The following is a 20,500-nucleotide window of genomic DNA, read 5'->3' as shown; positions in this document are numbered from 1 at the left end:
TAGATAGATAGATAGATAGATAGATAGATAGATAGATAGATAGATAGATAGATAGATAGATAGATAGATAGATAGATAGATAGATAGATAGATAGATAGATAGATAGATAGATAGATAGATAGATAGAACCTAATTGTAAGATATTGTAAGATATGCGCTCGTCTTCACAAAAACTACATGCAGGGTTTTTAAACATCTCGTGTGGAGAAAATATAGTTTATTCTGGGCAGTATGGCAAGCCATGGCAAAAAGCAGGCTAACTTGTAGGCTATAGCCTTGAAAGGAAAACACATTTGCCGAGTTAAAACAGAGTTTTTGTTGTTGAATCATATTTTTTCTAGTACATCTTAAAATATAGAGCTCATGACAAATAAAAGTTCCAGATGGACTAATATTATGCAAAAACTAACAATATCTTAAAAGAAACTATAGAGTGGCAAACTTTGAAGTAGGGTTCAAGTTTTAATTAGTTTTACAGCTTGAAATGTAAAGCTTGTTCTCATACACAGATATGGCCTATTTATGAATGAAATTCATGCTTTTATTTGTCATTTAAACTGATGCAAACAGGAAAAGAGTAGAAAGACGTATTATCCTGTCGCCCCCTCTAGTGGACAGCATTAAGTATTACGCCCATTGCTCAGATAACGCAAGTCAATGGATTTTTTTAGGAAAGTAAGTCTGACCAGTTAGAAAAAGATATAAGCGAGTCAGACCAGTCTGAAGGTCTGAGCTGAGTTTGGTGAAGCATTAAAGTTCTAGGCGGAGTCAATTTCTCATAATAATAATAATATTAGGGATGGGACGGTATGAAAATTTCATATCACGATTATAGTGACCAAAGTTATCACGATTATCAATATTATCACGGTTTTGTTAAAATGAGATGGAAATGTTCAAAAAGAACTGATGCTCACCCTGAAAACATTTGAAAATCAACAAACAAAAAAATACAATTAGCAGGCTAGCAGCTATGCACTTTTTTAAGCATAAACATTATATTAACATTAACATGCAGCCCTGAGAGTGAGAGGTGTAAGTTTTCCTAGTGCAGATTTTAATGAACCCGTCATTAAACCCTATCATTAATAATGATAATAACACTTATGGATGTGTGTAAGTTATTATGACTGAATATTATTATTATTAATAAATAATAAATCACTTTCTCTCTCTCTCTCTCTCTCTCTCTCTCTCTCTCTCTCTCTCTCTCTCTCTCTCTCTCTCTCTCTCTCTCTCTCTCACACACTCACGCGCACGCACGCACACACACTTTAAATGAACAACATATGTTGGTTGGGTCAGGGTGACTAAACTACTGGAATACTTATAATGACTGTTGTAAATAGCAACGCACTACACAGCGCACATCCATGTCTCGGATCACCGTGGACGCGATCTCTGGTTTCATTCAAATATGTCTTGCGTCTCAGTTTTGACTGTTTTGAAAATTAAATCAGAGTAATTTAGTATTAATACTACTACAATATTGTTGTAGTGATCACATTTACTTTACGATTGATTTGGACACTGTAACTTGTATAATGGATTTATAAACCGGCAAGATTTAAAAACATTAAGTTAATCACAGTTCAATATTTCATGTCCCTTAAATTATTTCTGTGGTAAAAAATAAAAAAAATAAAACTGTAATAAGTTTACTATGAATGAATACAATACATTATCCCTTAAATGTCACCCTTAATAGTTTGAATATGTTCGTTCGTCTTGGCTCAAATCCACTTCATGTTGTGCTGTAAAACTTTTCTCTTCGCGGAAGCTTTGCAATAATTACAAGTGAGATAATGAAATAATTCATCTCCAATAAATTTGTCTAATTATTTGCCCAAGTTAGTTGTGGTATTAAGGTAAAAATTAACTCAGTGGGTGGTTGTCACGTAACGTTAGATGACTTAGCAGATTTGACGTGTTTCCCCCTTTTGCAGCGACTTTCCTCTTGCAAGATTTGCAGACAGGATGCCCATCCTCGATTAAATTGCCCTCGGGACTCTTGTAATAGCCAAAATACGACCATACCTCCGATTTTGTTCTCTTGGATGGCTGAAAAATCTCCCGTGCGCTGTCACTGCCTTCCGCCATGTCTTCTCGCGCAAAAAAACAACATTGCATCTGCGCGCCTGCTGAGTGCTCGCGCCTGCGTCAGACTGATTCTGGCTGGACAGGATTTACCGCGAGTTTTCAAAATCACGATAATCAAACACGGTTTTTATGATAATTAAATTTTAAACGATAATACTAACCGCCAGGACATTTTATCGTGGTTTATCGTGAAACCGGTAATCGTCCCATCCCTTTAAATATATGCTTTCTCAAGCCAACATAATAAACAGAACTCAGAGAAACATCGACCAATTCAGTATGTAATAAAATTGTATTAGTTTTATAATAAAACTAATAACATTTTAAAGGTATGCCGTGCTCTTCAACTGTCATGATTTTAATTAATCCCAAACCCTGCTAATTTTGAAAGTAGCCTAGCCTACGTTCTGTACGTTCACTGATTCTAGCTTCTCTCTTTTCTGTCTCTTTCTTTTCATGTGAACCAAGTAGGCTATAGCCTATGCTTACATTTATAAATATAAACTTTATTTCTATTCAATTTTCAAAATTATTTAGGCATATACTGTGCATGTCACACACACACACCTTTTGATGTAAATAAAAGACGAGAGTGGTAAATGTTATGAACATATTATCATGTTACAGTTCAGCCTATTATTGATTTTTATTTCCACTTCCCTTTTATCCAAAGAGACGGAACTATTTGCACTGTATTTATCAATGGGAAATACGCATGCTAAAATAATCTGTCATAGGTCACATTACTGGGGTCGCAGAGCCCCCATTACCAGCAACATTTCTGCTTCAAATATTTTGCGTAGTTAACAGTGAGTGGTGGTTTCAGAGCAGATATTGTTTTATTAAAGTGCATTTATTAATACTCTTATTCTGCCCGACAGAAAGAAAAGCTTGTACTGAAGGCGGAGCGGTTTGACCAATCAGATGAAAGGGGCGTTTCAGCGCCGCCCACGTGTGCAAATGAAATATCGAACCCATAAACCGATTTGTAAACCACAAACGAAAAATGAAAAATCAAGCCAAAATCTAATTTTTCGTTTTTTAAACTAAACAAAAAAACGAATAAACGAGCTGGATTTCATTTCTCGTTATTCCATTCCAAACAGGAAATCAAATGACCAAAAGATACACGGACCGAGACAGGTTTAAGAACAGAAAACGCAAAGTGCTGTTAGAAACTTAGAACGCCGTTATCTTTGTGTCTCTGAAGCGTCTGTCAGCGAAGCGCCTTTTCTCACTCGAGCATAAATTGCTGGCGGCGCCCCTGCATGTGGATATTGTTTTTCTCAATAAAAACGTGAAACAATATAAACACGATAATCATATGCTGACTCGTGTGTGTGTGTGTGTGTGTGTCTGTGTACGTTCTGTACAAGATCTGGCGCAATCTGCTTTATTAGGCGTTTTTTCCCGTTCGCGCTGCTTAAGCATGCTTTTATTAATGCTTTTGTTTTTTATATTTTTTGTTTACACATAGGCCTACTGTTTAATGTTTTCAACTAAAAGAAAACTTTAACATATATTGTAAGCTTGTTGTGTATATTTCCTAATTGTAAGCTTGTTCAGAAATGGTGACAAAAACGTGAAAAAAAAATTAACTTAAAAAATAACGTATTTTTCATTAAACGTCATTTAAATAAACGAATATTCGAATATTCGATTTTTATGAGCCCGAATATTCGAATGCAATATTTTTGAAAAATGCCCATCCCTACTAACAACTAAAAATCAAGTCAGGAATCTTGGTGTGTCTCTAGAGTCAGACCTTAGTTTCAGTAGTCATGTCAAAGCAATAACTAAATCAGCATACTATCATCTGAAAAATATTGCAAGAATTAGATGCTTTGTTTCCAATCAAGACTTAGAGAAACTTGTTCATGCTTTTATCACCAGCAGGGTGGATTATTGTAATGGACTCCTCACTGGCCTTCCTAAAAAGACCATAAGACAGTTGCAGCTCATACAGAACCCAGCTGCCAGGATTCTGAGCAGAACCAGAAAATATGAACACATCACACCAGTCCTCAGGTCTCTACACTGGCTCCCAGTTACATTTAGGATTGATTTTAAAGTATTATTACTGGTATATAAATCATTCAATGGGTTAGGACCTCAATATATTGCAGATATGCTCACTGAATATAAACCTAACAGATCACTCAGATCATTAGGATCACATCAGCTAGAAATACCAAGGATTCACTCTGAGCACGGAGAGTCTGCTTTTAGCCATTATACCAGCCGCAGCTGGAACCAGCTTCCAGAGGAGATCAGATGTGCTCCTACAGTAGTCACATTCAAATCCAGACTCAAAACACATCTGTTTAGCTATGCATTTACTGAATGAGCACTGTGCCACTGTTCGTCCAACTGTTTTTACTGTACTGGTTTTTGTCTTTGTTTCTTTTTTAATTTTTAATTTAAAAAAAAAAAAAAAAAATTATAATCTCTGGAAGAGATTTTGAAGGAGAGCGGGAGAGTCTTCACTCCGATGAGGCGAGTGAAGGAGTAAGTTAGTTATACTGCTGAGAGTATAAGAAGTTGCTGAGAGCGTAACGGCAGCAGACAGCGTGCTCTGTGGGGGCCCCGCTGGGCATTACTGGTGTAGCACCACCCCAGCAGAGTACGTCCCTGGGCTAGAGGTCCAGTGGCACCGTAAACCGGCTCAATCTCTTCCATCTCAGATGGGGGTGGACCAGTATTACTTTATTTTATTTTTTATTCTAAACTGTTTTAATTATTCTTTTTTGTTTTGATTATTTTAATTTCTTCTATGTAAAGCACTTTGAATTGCCATTGTGTATGAAATGTGCTAAATAACTAAACTTGCCTTGCCTTGCCTTTATTCTATCTGAGACTGCCGCTGTTGGTAAGCCCCGGTTCCTTTGTCAGTGATAATTGGACCTTTTCAATGAGATGTGTGGCTGCATGTTAATGCCTTTTCTTTTCTTTTTATTTAACTGTAAATAAAGTGTTTTGTATGATTACCTTTGTCTCTGGCTCTCATGGTGATTAGAACCTGTGCGTGCCTTTAGAGGGCGTGTTTAATGCTTTGGGTGGAATTCCCAAGGTGGCGTAGTCGGAAACTTCAACTTGGTTATTGTAGCAATCTGTTCGTTGAGCACAGGTATAATTAGTGCTCCGCCCCGCCCTATAACCCTCACTTTAACACACTAAGTTGATTTGTGTTCGGCCCATCTGATCCAGATTACGCAGCAGATTTTTTTTGTCATTTTTGTTATCAATTTGTTTTGTGTAATATAGTGTGTCAAGTTTAAAGATGCAGAAAAGTGCCTAGATATTAAAAGTGTTAAGCCATCACTGCTAATTATAACACTATAATACAAGATTACTTGTCAAATTAAAAAATTAACTTGAAATCATTTTAGTTAATGTGTAGAGAATGCAGAGTGATACTTGATTGTCTAAAGTCTTAGTAAAGGTGGAAAACTGAATACTGAGAAAAAAAAGGGAGGCCCTAAATCCCTTGTCTCCTCCCAACATGAATTCTCCATTAATATGGATGAAGTCAAAGTTTATCCTTCACCTACTATACGCAATCTTGAGGTACTATTTGATTCCAAATGAACCCCACATCAATCAGCTTGTTAAGTCCTGTTTTTTCCATCTTCGTTACATCGCCCGTATACAACCTTCGTTAAATCTCAAAGATGCTGAAACTGTTGTCCATGCTTTTATAACCTCATGTCTGGACTATTGTAACTCTTTGTTCTATGGCCTTCCCACTAAAACCATTAATCGCCTTCAACTAGTTAAAAATGCAGCTGCTCGTGCCCTTACATTGAACAAAAAATCAGCTCACATCACTCCCATCCAACAGCAATTGCATTGGCTCCCTGTTATCTATTGCATTCATGTTGCCAGTTCATGTTGTTATATCCTGATTGTATATTTGTAACTGTCAATACTATGCAAAGTGTTCTTGAAAGGCGCTATGTAAATAAAATGTAGTATTATTATTATAATTCCTTGACCCAGTAAAAAATACTTAAAAAATAATCCTAAAAAAATAGGTTAAAGGAATAGTTCACCCAAAAATGAAAAATTTTGTCATAATTTACTCAGCCTCATGTTGTTCCAAACCTGTATGAGTTTCTTTCTTCTGTTCAACACAAAAGAAGATATTTTAAACAACGTTGGTAACCAGACCGTTTGGGTGCCCATTGACTTCAATTGTATAGATAAAAAATAAAATAAAAAATCTTCTTTTATGTTCAACAAAAGAAAGCCATAAGAGTGAATGGTGGCAGAATAAAAAATTGTAGGTGACCTATAACATTAAGATAAATGTTAAAGTGTGCCCCCTAAAAGTACAAGTGTCCCCTACCTGGCGCCCTGTTATCATGGTCTAGAACTGCCACTGATCTGCATATGTACAATAACGCGATCACCAACATTAAACACAAACAGCATTTAAATCAAAACTGCCTAATGTTACTTAATGAAATGTTGACCCAGGACGAGCTTTAGGACTGTGAAGCTTTGGGGGTGTTGGTGGACTCGATCTACTCCGTCTGTGTTCCACAATGCATTTTGTGAAACATTTTATTCCTCACCAGACGTTCTGTTGTTGGAGATACAGATAAATGAGAGTCTTAAAATGTTCATCAGTCTTCACTGTCTGTGACCCATCAGACTTATATATGTTAGAGTCGCCTCCTGCACATCTACATCTACATCCACTTCAACCAACCAACCAACCAACCAACCAAACAAACAACCAACCAAACAACCCAGCTACCTTTAGGCACTATATCTTGCACATTTGGATCAAAATGTATTGTGAAAAGCATTATGCCAATAAAACTATAATTGTTTTATAGGGTAGGGTGTATTCACACTAGGAAAGTCCGCTAGTTCACTTGCTTTGGTCCGGACCAAATACAGTGTTTGGTGTGGTTCGCTTTCACACTGCCCTTTTTGCACGTGAACCAAAATCTTTAAACAAAAACACATGTGTGCTAAGGTCATCTCTTCATTGGACAGAAATTTTAACCGTACCAGAGTTTGTTTTATAACCGGAGCGAGACCACCTCTTCAGCTGGGTCTTGGTATGGTTTTTTGGTCTACACCCGAGTGAGATTGCTGTATTCACACCTGCCCACAAGATCTGCACCAAGGGGGGAAACGAACTTGAGTTCAATTCAATCGAACCAAACAAGACAGGTATGAATACACCCTTAAAAATTAACTGAATTACTATATACTGGGCATTAGGGGTGTAACGGTACATGTATTCATATTGAACCGTTTCGGTTCGAGGCTTCCGGTTCGGTACGCATTCAAACCGAACGATTCCTTGGACCATTATTCGATATACGATTCCTTGGACCAGCAACATTCACCATGGATTTAATATAGTAACACTAACTGTAACCAGTTTGGCTGGAATTGTCACGGGTCTATGAAGGAGGACTCAAATGCAGAACGAGTGTTAACAGGTTTATTGACAAACAGTAGACAAGATGTGGTGGGAGAGGTGAACAGTCCAGACAAAAGGCAGGGATGAGACACAAAGACAGCCGTTGCAGCAAACTTGCAGAGCAGCAGCTGTAGCTAGCACAAGAAGACTGTAGGCTGGAGAGTAGTGTTTGCAGAGCAGAAAGAGACCTGAGAGTACTAGCAATAGCCAGACAGGAACCTCCAAGGACAACAGCAAGGCACTCAGGGATCTCAGGCTAAGCACCAGGCTTGCACCAAAGCACAGAGTGCAAGCAGCCAGGGACGCTCTGCTAGCAGGACTGGAACTAGAGACTCAGGAGACAAGACAGACAGAACTAAAGCACTAACAAACTTCTACAAATAAAACACAATAGACTTAGGTAACAAGAAACTAGCTAAGTAGCACAGATGTAAACAGTAGCACAACATTCAACGAACTGGCAACACATGAGGGAAAGAGCACACACATAAAGGGAGTTAACAAGAGTAACAGGTGAGAACACTCAGACCAGGAACAGGTGAACACACTCACGTAAACGAGGACTGAACCAAGGGAGCAGAGAACATGAGGAACAGGTGACAACACTCAGACAAACTAGACAAGAGGGCGTGGTACAGGAAAACAAGGAGGCAGAAACAAAGGAGCACATGGCCAACACAAACAAAACCACATGTTCAAGCACAACACAAACATAGAGACATGAAACAAAGACAACACAGACAAAACTGCCAGAGCAAGACCCTGACAGGAATAGTGAAATGCTTTCAAGTACTTCACACATCTTTTTCCAGCACTTCAAAACTCAAATATTATATAAATATAAGAGTTCAGATGCAAACGCCTCTAAGTGCCATTTGAAATTTTCTTCTAGAATGATCATTTTTATGAAGCTTGTATATTTAAGTTCAGTAATTTCACTCAAATTACAATTAATAGGTAATCTTCATTGCCATTTAAGTGAAATTACTGAACTTAAATATACAAGCTTGATAAAAATGATCATTCTAGAAGAAAATTTCAAATGGCTTTTGCATCTGAACTCTTCATATATTTAAATGTTATTTTTAATGTAATGACCAAAACATTATTTGTTCATCCTTCAAAGATGACACCCATTTATAAACCTGAAAGTTTCAAGATGTAGGAAAACTCACACTTATTTAAAAAATATTTTTTCTTTTAACAAATAGGACATTTCTCTGGCATTTCTTACTTTTTGCTGTATCGAAAACGTACCGAACCGTGACTTTAAAACCGAGGTACGTACCGAACCGTGATTTTTGTGTACCGTTACACCCCTACTGGGCATTCTTTCCAAGTAAAGCATCATTGTTCCTACATACCGGTACATTTGCAAGTTGCATGAGCCTTTGACACTCTAACATAAGCTGCAAATCATTTACTGTGATAATGCTGAAGAACAAGTCTGATTTGCATCGGATAATTAAATAAGTCCTAAATTATCCTTAATCTGGGTTGTTTGAAATAATTTCTTGACTAAAGCCATTGTGAGTTTCTAGAAACGGCTATTTTAGATGACAACGCCTTGCCCATAAAGCACTTTTGCACAAAAGCATTAAGTCTTCACAAGGAATCGTCAGGATCACGCCACCAACAGATACACCCAAGAAAAAGACAGTGAGGATTTAAAGCTTTAAAAAGTGACTTCTGTCCTCGATTATATGTCTGTGGCAGTCATGCAACATCAGCTCCAGACACACTCACAGCTGGAAATTAGGGATGGCCGATATGGACTTAAAACTATATCATAATATTTTCTGGTATATATTGCGATAACGATATCAATGACGATATAAAAATATAGCCCCATTCACTACTGGTTTTGGCTACAAGTGATGGCTGCAGAAACACAAACATTGATCTAAAGTAAAACGTACCCATCATCATATAGGCTCCTATAATATACCAATTACATAAAAGAATTTAAAAAAAAAAAAAAATCCAAACACCAGCCCTTGCAGAAATGGAAAATTTATAAAGTTAAAAAGTTAGCTAACAGATATACGTTTCTTCTGTAAAAGTGCAGATAATGTTTAAATAGTGCAATTGTACTGAAAAACATCACACAATAATAATTACACACAATAATAATTCAAATCAATTACAAATTTGAAATGTAAAAAACTAACAATAATACTGATAAGATAATACTACTACTATGAATTCTACTACTAAGAACAATATAAACCGCACTAAGGATGGATGAGCTGCTGGGTTTATGAATATTAATCACGCCTGCGTTTGCACATTAGTTTCTGCTTGCTCATAAAGGCTGAACAATTCCAAATTAACTACCGGTGCCAAATCAATACTTTTAAAAGGTGCCTGAACCGATACCTTTATAAAAAAAAAATTAAAAAAGAGGCACAAAATGATGGTGAATGACATTAAAGAACAGCTTTTTTATTGAAAAAAAATTTAACAATATATTAAAGTTTTAAAGTAATTCTTTTGCAGAAATATGACCACATTTGCCTTCTCAGGCAAAATATTACATCTCTCCTGACTTATTGCATGTCGCTCACAAGGTCTTGTGTCTCTGGCTCAGTGGAAGCCAAAGCGCGAACGCAGGTTTGAATTTAGCAGTTGATGATCACGCGATGCACTGAACGTTCTAATCATACCAGTGAGCGATCGTACGCGTCAAAGGGTTAACTAGCGATTACGTGCGGTGATAGTGCTTCTTAAGTCCTTTTTGGAGAACCAGAGGCCAAATATTTCAATCGACAGCTCAGGCATTTAAGTGGTACCGAAATCTATGTTTTGATTCGGTCCAGTTACATACCGGTTACATAGGTACCGGTTACATATTGGCACCGGTTTCGGTTTCTCAACCCTATTTACATGTAGCACGTCAATTCTGTGTGGTATGTAATGGCTCGTTTCCACCGAGCGCTACGGTACGGTACATTACAGTGCGATTCGGGACGGTAAACCCTAATCCGGCTTGCGTTTCCACCGCAAACAGTACCATACTTGATAGACGTGGTGTAGCCTATGCCGAAAAGAAGCGATCGACGTCATTTTCGCGCGAAGAAGAAAGCGACATAGTAAACAACAATGGATGACATACAGCAGATCTCGTTCTTGCTTCTCGGCATGTGGCTGTTTGTCTCTGTCAACCAATCAATGTTCTGCAGTGTCTAGCTCCACCCTTTAGGTACCGTACCACTGTGCTGATATGGGTCTGTCTACAGACAGCAAGATAGGGGCGTAACAGGAAGTGAGTGTAACTTTAAGGGGGCGTAATTAGAGTATGTCCAAATGGCGGACGTGATGCTGAGGCGAAGTGGGTGTAACTTTAAGTAGGCGTAACTTGAAGTGGGCGAAACTTGAAGGGGCGTAACTTGAAGTGGGTGTAACTTGAAGTGGGCGTAACTTGAAGGGGTGTAACTTGATGTGGGTGTAACTTGAAGTGGGCGTAACTTGAAGTGGGTGTAACTTGAAGGTGCGTAACTTGAAGTGGCGTAACTTGAAGTGGGTGTAACTTGAAGGTGCGTAACTTGAAGGGGCGTAACTTGAAGTGGGTGTAACTTGAAGGTGCGTAACTTGAAGTGGGCGTAACTTGAAGTGGGTGTAACTTGAAGGTGCGTAACTTGAACTGGGCATAACTTGAAGTGGGTGTAACTTGAAGGTGCGTAACTTGAAGTGGCGTAACTTGAAGTGGGTGTAACTTGAAGGTGCATAACTTGAAGTGGGCGTAACTTGAAGTGGGTGTAACTTGAAGGGGCGTAACTTGAAGTGGTGTAACTTGAAGTGGGCGTAACTTGAAGTGGGTGTAACTTGAAAGGGCGTAACTTGAAGGGGCGTAACTTGAAGGGGTGTAACTTAAAGTGGGTGTAAATTGAAGAGGCGTAACTTGAAGGGGCGTAACTTGAAGTGGGTGTAACTTGAAGTGGGCGTAACTTGAAGGGGTGTAACTTGATGTGGGTGTAACTTGAAGTGGGCGTAACTTGAAGTGGGTGTAACTTGAAGGTGCGTAACTTGAAGTGGCGTAACTTGAAGTGGGTGTAACTTGAAGGTGCGTAACTTGAAGTGGGCGTAACTTGAAGTGGGTGTAACTTGAAGGTGCGTAACTTGAAGTGGGCGTAACTTGAAGTGGGTGTAACTTGAAGGTGCGTAACTTGAACTGGGCGTAACTTGAAGTTGGTGTAACTTGAAGGTGCGTAACTTGAAGTGGCGTAACTTGAAGTGGGTGTAACTTGAAGGTGCATAACTTGAAGTGGGCGTAACTTGAAGTGGGTGTAACTTGAAGGGGCGTAACTTGAAGTGGTGTAACTTGAAGTGGGTGTAACTTGAAAGGGCGTAACTTGAAGGGGCGTAACTTGAAGGGGTGTAACTTAAAGTGGGTGTAAATTGAAGAGGCGTAACTTGAAGGGGTGTAACTTGAAGTGGGCGTAATTTGAAGTGGGCGAAACTTTAAGTGGGCGTTACTTGAAGTGGGCGTAACTTGAAGGGGCGTAACTTGAAGTGGGTGTAACTTGAAGGTGTGTAACTTGAAGTGGGCGTAACTTGAAGTGGGTGTAACTTGAAGGGACGTAACTTGAAAGGGTGTAACTTGAAGTGGGCGTAATTTGAAGTGGGCGAAACTTGAAGGGGCGTAACTTTAAGTGGGCGTAACTTGAAGGGGCATAACTTGAAGTGGGTGTAACTTGAAGGGGTGTAACTTGAAGAGGACGTACTTTGAAGGGGCGTAACTTGAAGTGGGCGTAATTTGAAGGGGCATAACTTGAAGGGGCATAACTTGAAGTGAGCGTAACTTGAAGGGGTGTAACTTGAAGTGGGTGTAATTTGAAGGGGCGTAACTTGAAGTGGGAGTAATTTGAAGGGGCATAACTTGAAGAGGCATAACTTGAAGTGGGTAAGGGGCGTAACTTGAAGTGGGTGTAACTTTAAGTGGGCGTAACTTGAAGGGGCGTAACTTAAAGTCTTGCAGGCTGCAGACAGATGCTAGGTACCCCGTCGGAAGGGTACCGAAAAAGTGGTATGGTACAGTTCGGCATTCTGACAGTGGAAACGGAAATAATTGCGTTCCGTACTGTACTGTACTGTCCGCTCGGTGGAAATGAGTCATTAGACTCTCTTGTTGTCTCTTTGAGTGTGTGAGAAACACTGAGCGCTCTCAGCAAAGCGACGGTGAGTCAGGCGCATCACACTAGTGTTTACTGTGCATCAAAAACACTTTGCGTTCATTGGGATGAACTGAAATAGTGCACTTTATGGATCGCTTGACGGAGAGCGAAACTCTCAAGAACTCAGTCAGTGTTCGGCGAGTGAAAATATATCTATGTACCAGTTCCTCATTTAGCGATAAACTCCGCCTCAGCTTCACTTCCGCCTTCCGCCTTCCGCCATAGTTGTTTTCGCTGCACGTGAGCTTCGAATGGGTCCCAAAAAGAAATACGTCATCAACAAGGCTTTATCGTTATTATTGCGGGAAGACTAATTCTTCGGTATTCGGTAAGACTAATTTTTACCGGTATATCGCAAACAATAATATATCGCCCATCGCTACTGGAAATTATATGAAAGATACAAACTCAAATGACCTGCACGTCACATCACAGCAAACACGAGCCAAATGAAAAAAATTTATATAGGAACAAGGATGCACAAAACTGTGCTTCCCCAAGACGGTTGGTTTGGGTGGATGGAGAAACCTTGGGAGGAACCAAAAACTCAACAGGGCGAGACCATCTTCCCCTGACACACATTCAGACCAAAAAAGATTAATTGTTAAATTAATTAAAACTATTAAAGTTGGGATGAACCAAAAGCACAGGTGCAGCTGAGGTGGAGACGACTCTAGCATATATAAGTCTGATGGGTCACAGTACAGAAGGACAGTGAAGACTGAGGAACATCCGAAGACAACAAAACATCCAATAACAAAAAATCTGGTAAGAGTCATTTTAATACGGTTCCTCCAGCAGTTTGATTGCAGGTTCTGTGATTAAACTGGTAGGGAATGCCTTGCTGGTCATTGAACCAGGTCAATGGTCAAATATACAGTATAGTTAATTTGGGGTTGGTAAGATGTTTGAATGTTTTTGAAAGAAGTCTCTTCTGCTCACCGAGGCTGCATTTATTTAATCAAAAATACAGTAAAATCAGTGATTTTGTGAAATATTATTACAATTTGAAATAAGTGTTTTCTATATTAATATATTTTTGAAATGTAATTTATTCCTGTGATCAAAGCTGAATTTTCAGCATCATTACTCCAGTCTTCAGTGTCACATGGTCCTTCAGAAATCGTTCTAATAGGATGATTTGATGCTCAAGAAACATTTCTGATTATTACCAGTGTTGAAAACAGTTGCACTTTTGATCAATCAAAACATCCTTGATGAAGTGTATATAAAATAAAATAAAATTTTTGTTTGTTTGCATGATCAGACTAAAATAATAAGCCATTTAAATGGGCTACTTTGCATTACACCAATGCAACCAAATTAATATAACTATAACTAAAAATAAATTCCCATTTATCTCTGCTTTCACTTGTCTCTGTGTTTAACCTCCAGATATCAGAGATGAAGAGCGTTCTCCCAGTGAAGATGTTGGCGGCGTTGGCTCTGGTTCTGCTGGTGTCCAGTGCGACTGAGGGACGGATTCTCAGGAAATGTGAGCTGAAGGCTCAACTCGAGGCGGCTCAGATTCAGGTGACTGAAGCCATGGGAGACAAAATGACCGTGGATGATCTCATCGCTAGACGTGAGTAACAGAGTCCCTTCTCTATCCATATATTTATGTCACATGATGTGCAGATAAAAGGTTGATCAGCCTCACACCCTTTATTCCTTTGTTCTGTGACAGTTGTCTGCAAGGCCAATGCCTCGGGCTTCAACACCAGCTTTGTCAAAGCCATCGGCCCCAAGCCTAAAGAGAACAAGCCCTTAATTAATATCCGCTCTCGGCAGCTGTACGGCGTGTTTCAGCTCAGTGATCAGCAGGCCTGTGATTCTGGCATGATGCCATCACTCAATGTCTGCGAAATGAGCTGCTCTGGTGAGAAAATACCACACCAATCATAACACTATCCTAAACAATGATTTGTGAATTTCTGGACTCTTAAACTGCCAGATTCCTATGGCTCTCTAAGCATTCACAGTGAGCCAGTTTGAATAAGGTTTTGACTCTTTTCTGTTTCCTCCAATAGCTTTGATTGACGATGACGTCACAGATGACATCGCCTGCCTGAAGACCATGATTGACAGCAAGTAAGTAGCCCACACACTATAGACACTGCATTGAATGATCTAGATGTCAGTTCATACGCTGAAAAACATTTTATGTAGGATTTACTTTGAAACTGATTTCACTCAGAAATTGCTAAATTTCACACATAATTACAGAGAAATGGCAACTAATACATTTTGCAGTAGAAAGACTGAAAACTACTCCAATAATCTTTGTTTTATTTACAACAACAAATAAAATGCATTTTTGACAGTGTAGTTACTGGATGGCATTTGGGCAAAAGCGCATGCGAAGGGAAAGTTAAGTCTAAAAGGCCTCTATGAAAATGTCCACGATATATAAACATTCAATATAAGTATTATTACATTCATAACATTTTTTCAGTAAACCTAAACCCAAAACGCCTCTGATATCACTCTTCCAAGTTGAAAATAATTAAATTTATGATCCTTTAAATATGCAAAAAGAAGTCTGCAGAAGTATCTTATTTCCACAATAGTGTGTGAGAATATTTCTGCATATATATATATATATATATATATATATATCATTTATAATTTTATAAACCCAGTGCTGTTTAAATTTGTCGTAAATTTGTAAATATATATAAATAAGTGTGTGTTTATATATACATATACTGTATAGTATACACACACATTTTGTGCATTTACTGATTTTGTATTTATCTTTCTAATATATATATATTTTTTTAAATTCTTCTCTATTTGCTATATTGTTTTATGTTTTTTCAATGTACAGGATTTTTGAATTACATATGACCTAAGATTTAATTGTTCAAAATGACCGAAGAAAATAACTAACTAACTAACTAACACACACACATATATTTATATATAATTATTTACCTCAAATATAAAGGCTTAAGAAGTCAAATCCGGCCTGAACAATCAAAGTGTGACTGTTTTTTTGTGTGTTACAGGTTGAACACTATTTTGGTGAAGGAGTGTGACTCTGTGGATCCCACTCGTTATTTCGCTGAGTGTCTGAATGAAGAAGCATCATTAAGAGCTTTAAGACGAGTGTGTATTGGTATTAGTTGGTGAAACAACAGTGTGTACTCTTCTGACCTGCTGTAAAACTGTAGATTTGTAACAGTGATTTACAAATCAATATATGAACTGACTACCGTTACCTAACAATATCACTTCTGATCAGCGGCATGATTTCTGTCAATCTAAAAACACAACAGTCTGATGTTCCCATGGGAACTGCTTTGATTGAATGTCACTATGATGGTGGTGGGACCAGTGTGAGTTTAAACATATCAAGGCTCTGAACAGAGAGTGCTTGTGCATGAATAAACTTTATATTATCGCTGTAATGCTGTAAATGTTTGGTGGTGTTTTACATTTCTGTCGACAATTGAAATAAAACTCTCTGTTCCTTGAATCACGCTGTGTTGATGCTGAGTGCGGTTATGGTATATGATAAAGACGACGAAGAGCATGCTTTTAAAAACGATGGGCGCGAACGGTTCAAGTTGTTTATTGCAAACACAGTATGCTGAAGAACAACATGACAACAAGCACTATGATCATCCGTCACTGTCCATCAGTCTCACCCCAGTCAAAAAGCCACTTAATAGAATAGGGGACATTTTTAGTCATATAAAAATTGGAAATATACTTAATGTACTTAAACAACACAGAACATCAGACATCCTCACTGATTAACCTAATAAAGTTAACCTGAGATAGCAGTAAACAACTATTTTCCTCACGAAAACACTCTGGTTGTCTTTGGTCATTATTTGCCCATTTTTTTTTACTTTTTTTAGTGCTTTTTTTTTTTTTTTACTTCATCGGAATGGTACGAAACTTGGAAATGTTTTGGCATTTGCTGTGTGAACAAAAAAAATCTTCCATAAAAAATAGTCACACTTGTACTGTCAATAATGACCGCATAGGAAATGAATGGGAGACGAATTTCATCTAGTGGAAACGTTTGGTACTGCGGCCAAACAAAATCTTACTGAAAGCTCTTACTAAACTTGTTTAGATTAATTGCTTTGATTTTCTTGCAGATTTAAAGTAAAAGGTGTTTTTGAAAATATATATTTCACATAAAAATGTAGAATATTTACATGACAATAAATGTAAAATTCGGTAACTTTTTTAAAGTTCACTTTTTAAACTTTTTTTCACTTCACCAATGATCTGCCAATTGTCGTCTTTGAAAAGATGAATTGTCGTGCTCTAAAGCATTCAAGATTTATGACAGTTTAAGTTGGAAATTTAATTTTCAGGTCTATGCTCAAAAAGTGATTAAATGGATTATAACTACAGCGTAAATATAATTTAGTACCCATAAAATACTAAATATAAAAAAAAAAACATAATCGAACTAAAATATACTGCATACATTTCATTGAGATAATAAAAAAAAACTGTCATTTTGACTGTCATGTGCAGAGCAGCAGATTAATTATTTGTTATCATGTATCATGTATTATTTTTTTGCTATGCGTTGTAGCAAAGTAACCTGGGCTGTCACTAACGATTATTTTGGTAATCGAGCAATTGGTAGATTATTTTGACGATTAAATGCACAATATGTACGGTTTTTGAATTAAATATCCAAAAAAACACTAAAACAATGTTATATATTTTGTTGACTTGTGTGTACTTACATTTTCAAAATGTTTCCAACAATGTTTAAATAAAGAGAAATCAGCTATTTAAACCAGTGATCCGGACCATGTCCTTGAGTCGCCTGTCAGTGACGTCACCAGATGCAACGGTTTGGATGCATTTATCGACAGAAATAAATAATTTTTATAAAGCTCAACACGGTTAGTCCTATTGTTTGAATCTCTCGATTTCTTGATTTACCGCGAGTCATGTTTGTACCTCAGAGACAACACTATCAGAAAGAGCTTTTTTACATATAGTCATTTTCTCCAACATACAACATATTTTAAAATTAATTGCATTCCATAAAGCTTTTATTAACTCTTCCCTCGCCATTGACGGAAATTTCCGGCTTTCTGTGTTTTTGCTGTTATACGGTAGGGGGCGCTATTACACATATTCTGAAAGACTACATAATCTCCTGATCAAAACACAGGCGAAGAAGCAGAAGAAACAAGCGATAGCATAAGCATAAGCATCAGGGGCGGTTCCCCTAAATTTGTAATCGCATCGCACCAAACAATTTTCTGAAACTGGGTGCAATGTGCAGTTTATTCTCTGGTGGAATTGATGAAAAGAGTAATTTACTGTTCCAAAACCTTTTAAACTCTGCGAAGATGAAATTACTTGATGACCAACTCAGAGAAGCAAAACCACATGAAGAGGCTGCGGCGTGTAAGTAATAGTGATGAATGATTCGTCATTCTGTCTGCGTTCGCTCAAAGAGTTGTAAAACGCAGACTATAATGGTTGCTAATGTGATGGAATTTTTAAATTAATCATAACCAACATTTCTTTTTCTTGCAGGATTAACATTTATATGCTTTTAAAAACTAAATGTCAACAACACCTGGGCCAAAGTGTCTGAACATAACAAAAAGGGGAAATGAAACTAGACAGATGTCTAAATATATAAACTCATGACTGAGTAACAAAGTGAAGTAATCAAGAAATCCAGATATGCTTCTAAATAGTAACAGAAGGGTTTGCTGAATTATACATTTAAAGAACCAATCATATTGTAAAAAATTTATGTAATGTATCATGTCACCTTTGCCATGCTCTTATTCAATAAAAACTGTTGTACTCTTTATGTTGGCGGGATTCTCTCTGAAATTGGCCTGAGGTCCTTGAAATATATTTAAAGGTGTTGTCTGGAGTCTGTCTGGTTACTGCTGCAGGGTAAATACAAGAGATCTTAATCCCAAATGCGGTAATACAGGGGACGATACGTCGTCCGACGAAGATGACGTCGATTAGGAGACACGCTAGAGTATACATTTTACAGTTTTTCTCCATTGGTTTGGCTCATTTCTTGAAACAGAAATTACATTCTCAAAACAACATGGACAAACCTCCAAACCACTTGGCAATTGTTCACAACAGTACATGTCTCAATGTCTAAGTACATGTCTCAATGTCTCAGTACATCTTTGCAAATGATTAAGTACAGGTAGCCTACATTTAGCACAATTTCTAAGTGAATAGATCTTGTTGATTTAAACTGATTGTTGATTCTCAGTCTAATGGTTGTTCGCTCCAAAACGTGTCAGCGTCATTTCATTGTATAAGTCATCACATCCACAATAGTCCGTTCAATTGTCAAAATTAGTCAAGAACATAATACCATTAATACCATATATGAATCCCTTGGAACATTTGATAAATTTATTACAGCAATTGACAGTCAGGTGAAACTAACTTGACTAACAAAGGAGTTTCACACATCTCAGATGACCAATCAGACAGTATGTTTAGTTACCTGACAGGTTCTGTCCATGACTGTGAATGCTGCCAAACATGTATGTAAAGAGCTTGACCATGCAGGACCAGTACAGTTTCTGAACATGGAGGCACCTGGCCAATTAAATGAACAAGGGCAACTGCCTGCTCGAGGAAGAGGAGGAGGAAGAAGAAGAGGAGGAGGAGGAGGAGTAAAGGTGCGTGGTGGTGGAATAGGGGGAAGAGGCCGAGGAGCATGAAGACACCATGGACGATAGAGTACGGTGCCCAGGAGAGAGAGGGTGAGGACCGCGACCAGTGAAGAACTGTTAGTTGTGAAACTCCAGCTTTATTTACAGCACTGTAGGCTGCATATAATTTTCATTGTTTTTTTGTTTGTGTGTTTATATTACAGTATATTATGCTGTACACATTTTCTTTTTACTCTGATGTATGGAAGTTACTTTATGTGTGTGAATGATAATGGTTACAATTTCCTTGGCAGTATGAGTGTGTGATGTCAAACCTTGGAGGCTACTCTTACCCTAAAATCCTATTTCTTTTTTTCAGTTTTATAGACAATAAAACCAATGGTGCGCCTTAGTCCAATGGTGCGCATATTTGGTGAAATGATTTATCACATGTTTGTAAAATATTTAGTCGTACAGAATAACATTTCTATTCATTTTCCACTGAATTATGCGATCTGAAGAGCTCAAACAGCGAGCTCTGTCTCTCCTCTTCCTGAGTTGCGTCAGTTTATGATCTCCGCGCTAACTCATTCGCTGTACAGCTGTCAATCATCTCACGTGGTTCAACGTGACCATAATCCTGCCCTTCTGCATGACGCGGTCCTGTGTATACTTCCTCATTCTGACCTCCATGATAACAAAGCTAGACACATCTCTTCACCTGAAACAAGAAGCTAATAAATGCACGATTTCGAGAATATGTGGTTTGTGTGTGATTTGGGGTATTTTCATATGAATAAAGAATGTTTACAGTATACATGCTCGGTAATGCCGAGTTTAGACTGCACGATTTTAGCCCCGATTTTGGCTCGCCGACAGGTTTTGAGAAATCGACGACAAATGCCCGAAATCACAGGCAAATCGGTGCTCGTTCACGCGAGTGACAATCACGCAGTGTGAATGAGCAAAGACGCGATCTGAGAGAATCGCCGACGAGTCGCCGACGCCCGTGAGATATTTGGCATGCTAAATATCTGGACCTGTCGGCGATTCACAATCCTGCTGTGTGAATGTGTTCTGACTGAAAACTACATCGGCGATGACCGACAGCCAATGAGAGAGCAAGATACAGGGAGGAGGAGGAGTT

General features: G+C 38.1%; 1 protein-coding gene across 2 annotated transcripts; it reads left to right on the top strand.

Annotated features, from left to right (window-relative positions):
* The first annotated feature begins 13,338 nt into the window (after positions 1-13,338).
* Positions 13,339-16,140, top strand: LOC130070075 (lysozyme C, milk isozyme-like). Of its 2 annotated transcripts, XM_056234356.1 has the most exons (5): positions 13,339-13,486; positions 14,114-14,303; positions 14,406-14,597; positions 14,749-14,809; positions 15,730-16,140. In XM_056234356.1, exons 2-5 carry the CDS (start codon positions 14,123-14,125, stop codon positions 15,851-15,853), a joined length of 558 nt encoding a protein of 185 aa, XP_056090331.1. In that variant the 5' UTR covers positions 13,339-13,486; positions 14,114-14,122; the 3' UTR covers positions 15,854-16,140. The 2 variants fall into 2 exon arrangements, with proteins under 2 accessions (XP_056090331.1, XP_056090330.1); XM_056234355.1 differs by lacking the exon at positions 13,339-13,486 and having other exon boundaries at positions 14,079-14,303.
* The last annotated feature ends 4,360 nt before the right edge of the window (positions 16,141-20,500 follow it).

Source organism: Rhinichthys klamathensis, unplaced genomic scaffold (assembly GCF_029890125.1).
Source record: "Rhinichthys klamathensis goyatoka isolate OS25496 unplaced genomic scaffold, OSU_Roscu_1.1 h1tg000393l_1, whole genome shotgun sequence".
Lineage (NCBI taxonomy): Eukaryota > Metazoa > Chordata > Actinopteri > Cypriniformes > Leuciscidae > Rhinichthys > Rhinichthys klamathensis.
The sequence above is the reverse complement of the archived record's forward strand: the minus strand, read 5'-3'. Positions and strand labels throughout refer to the sequence as shown.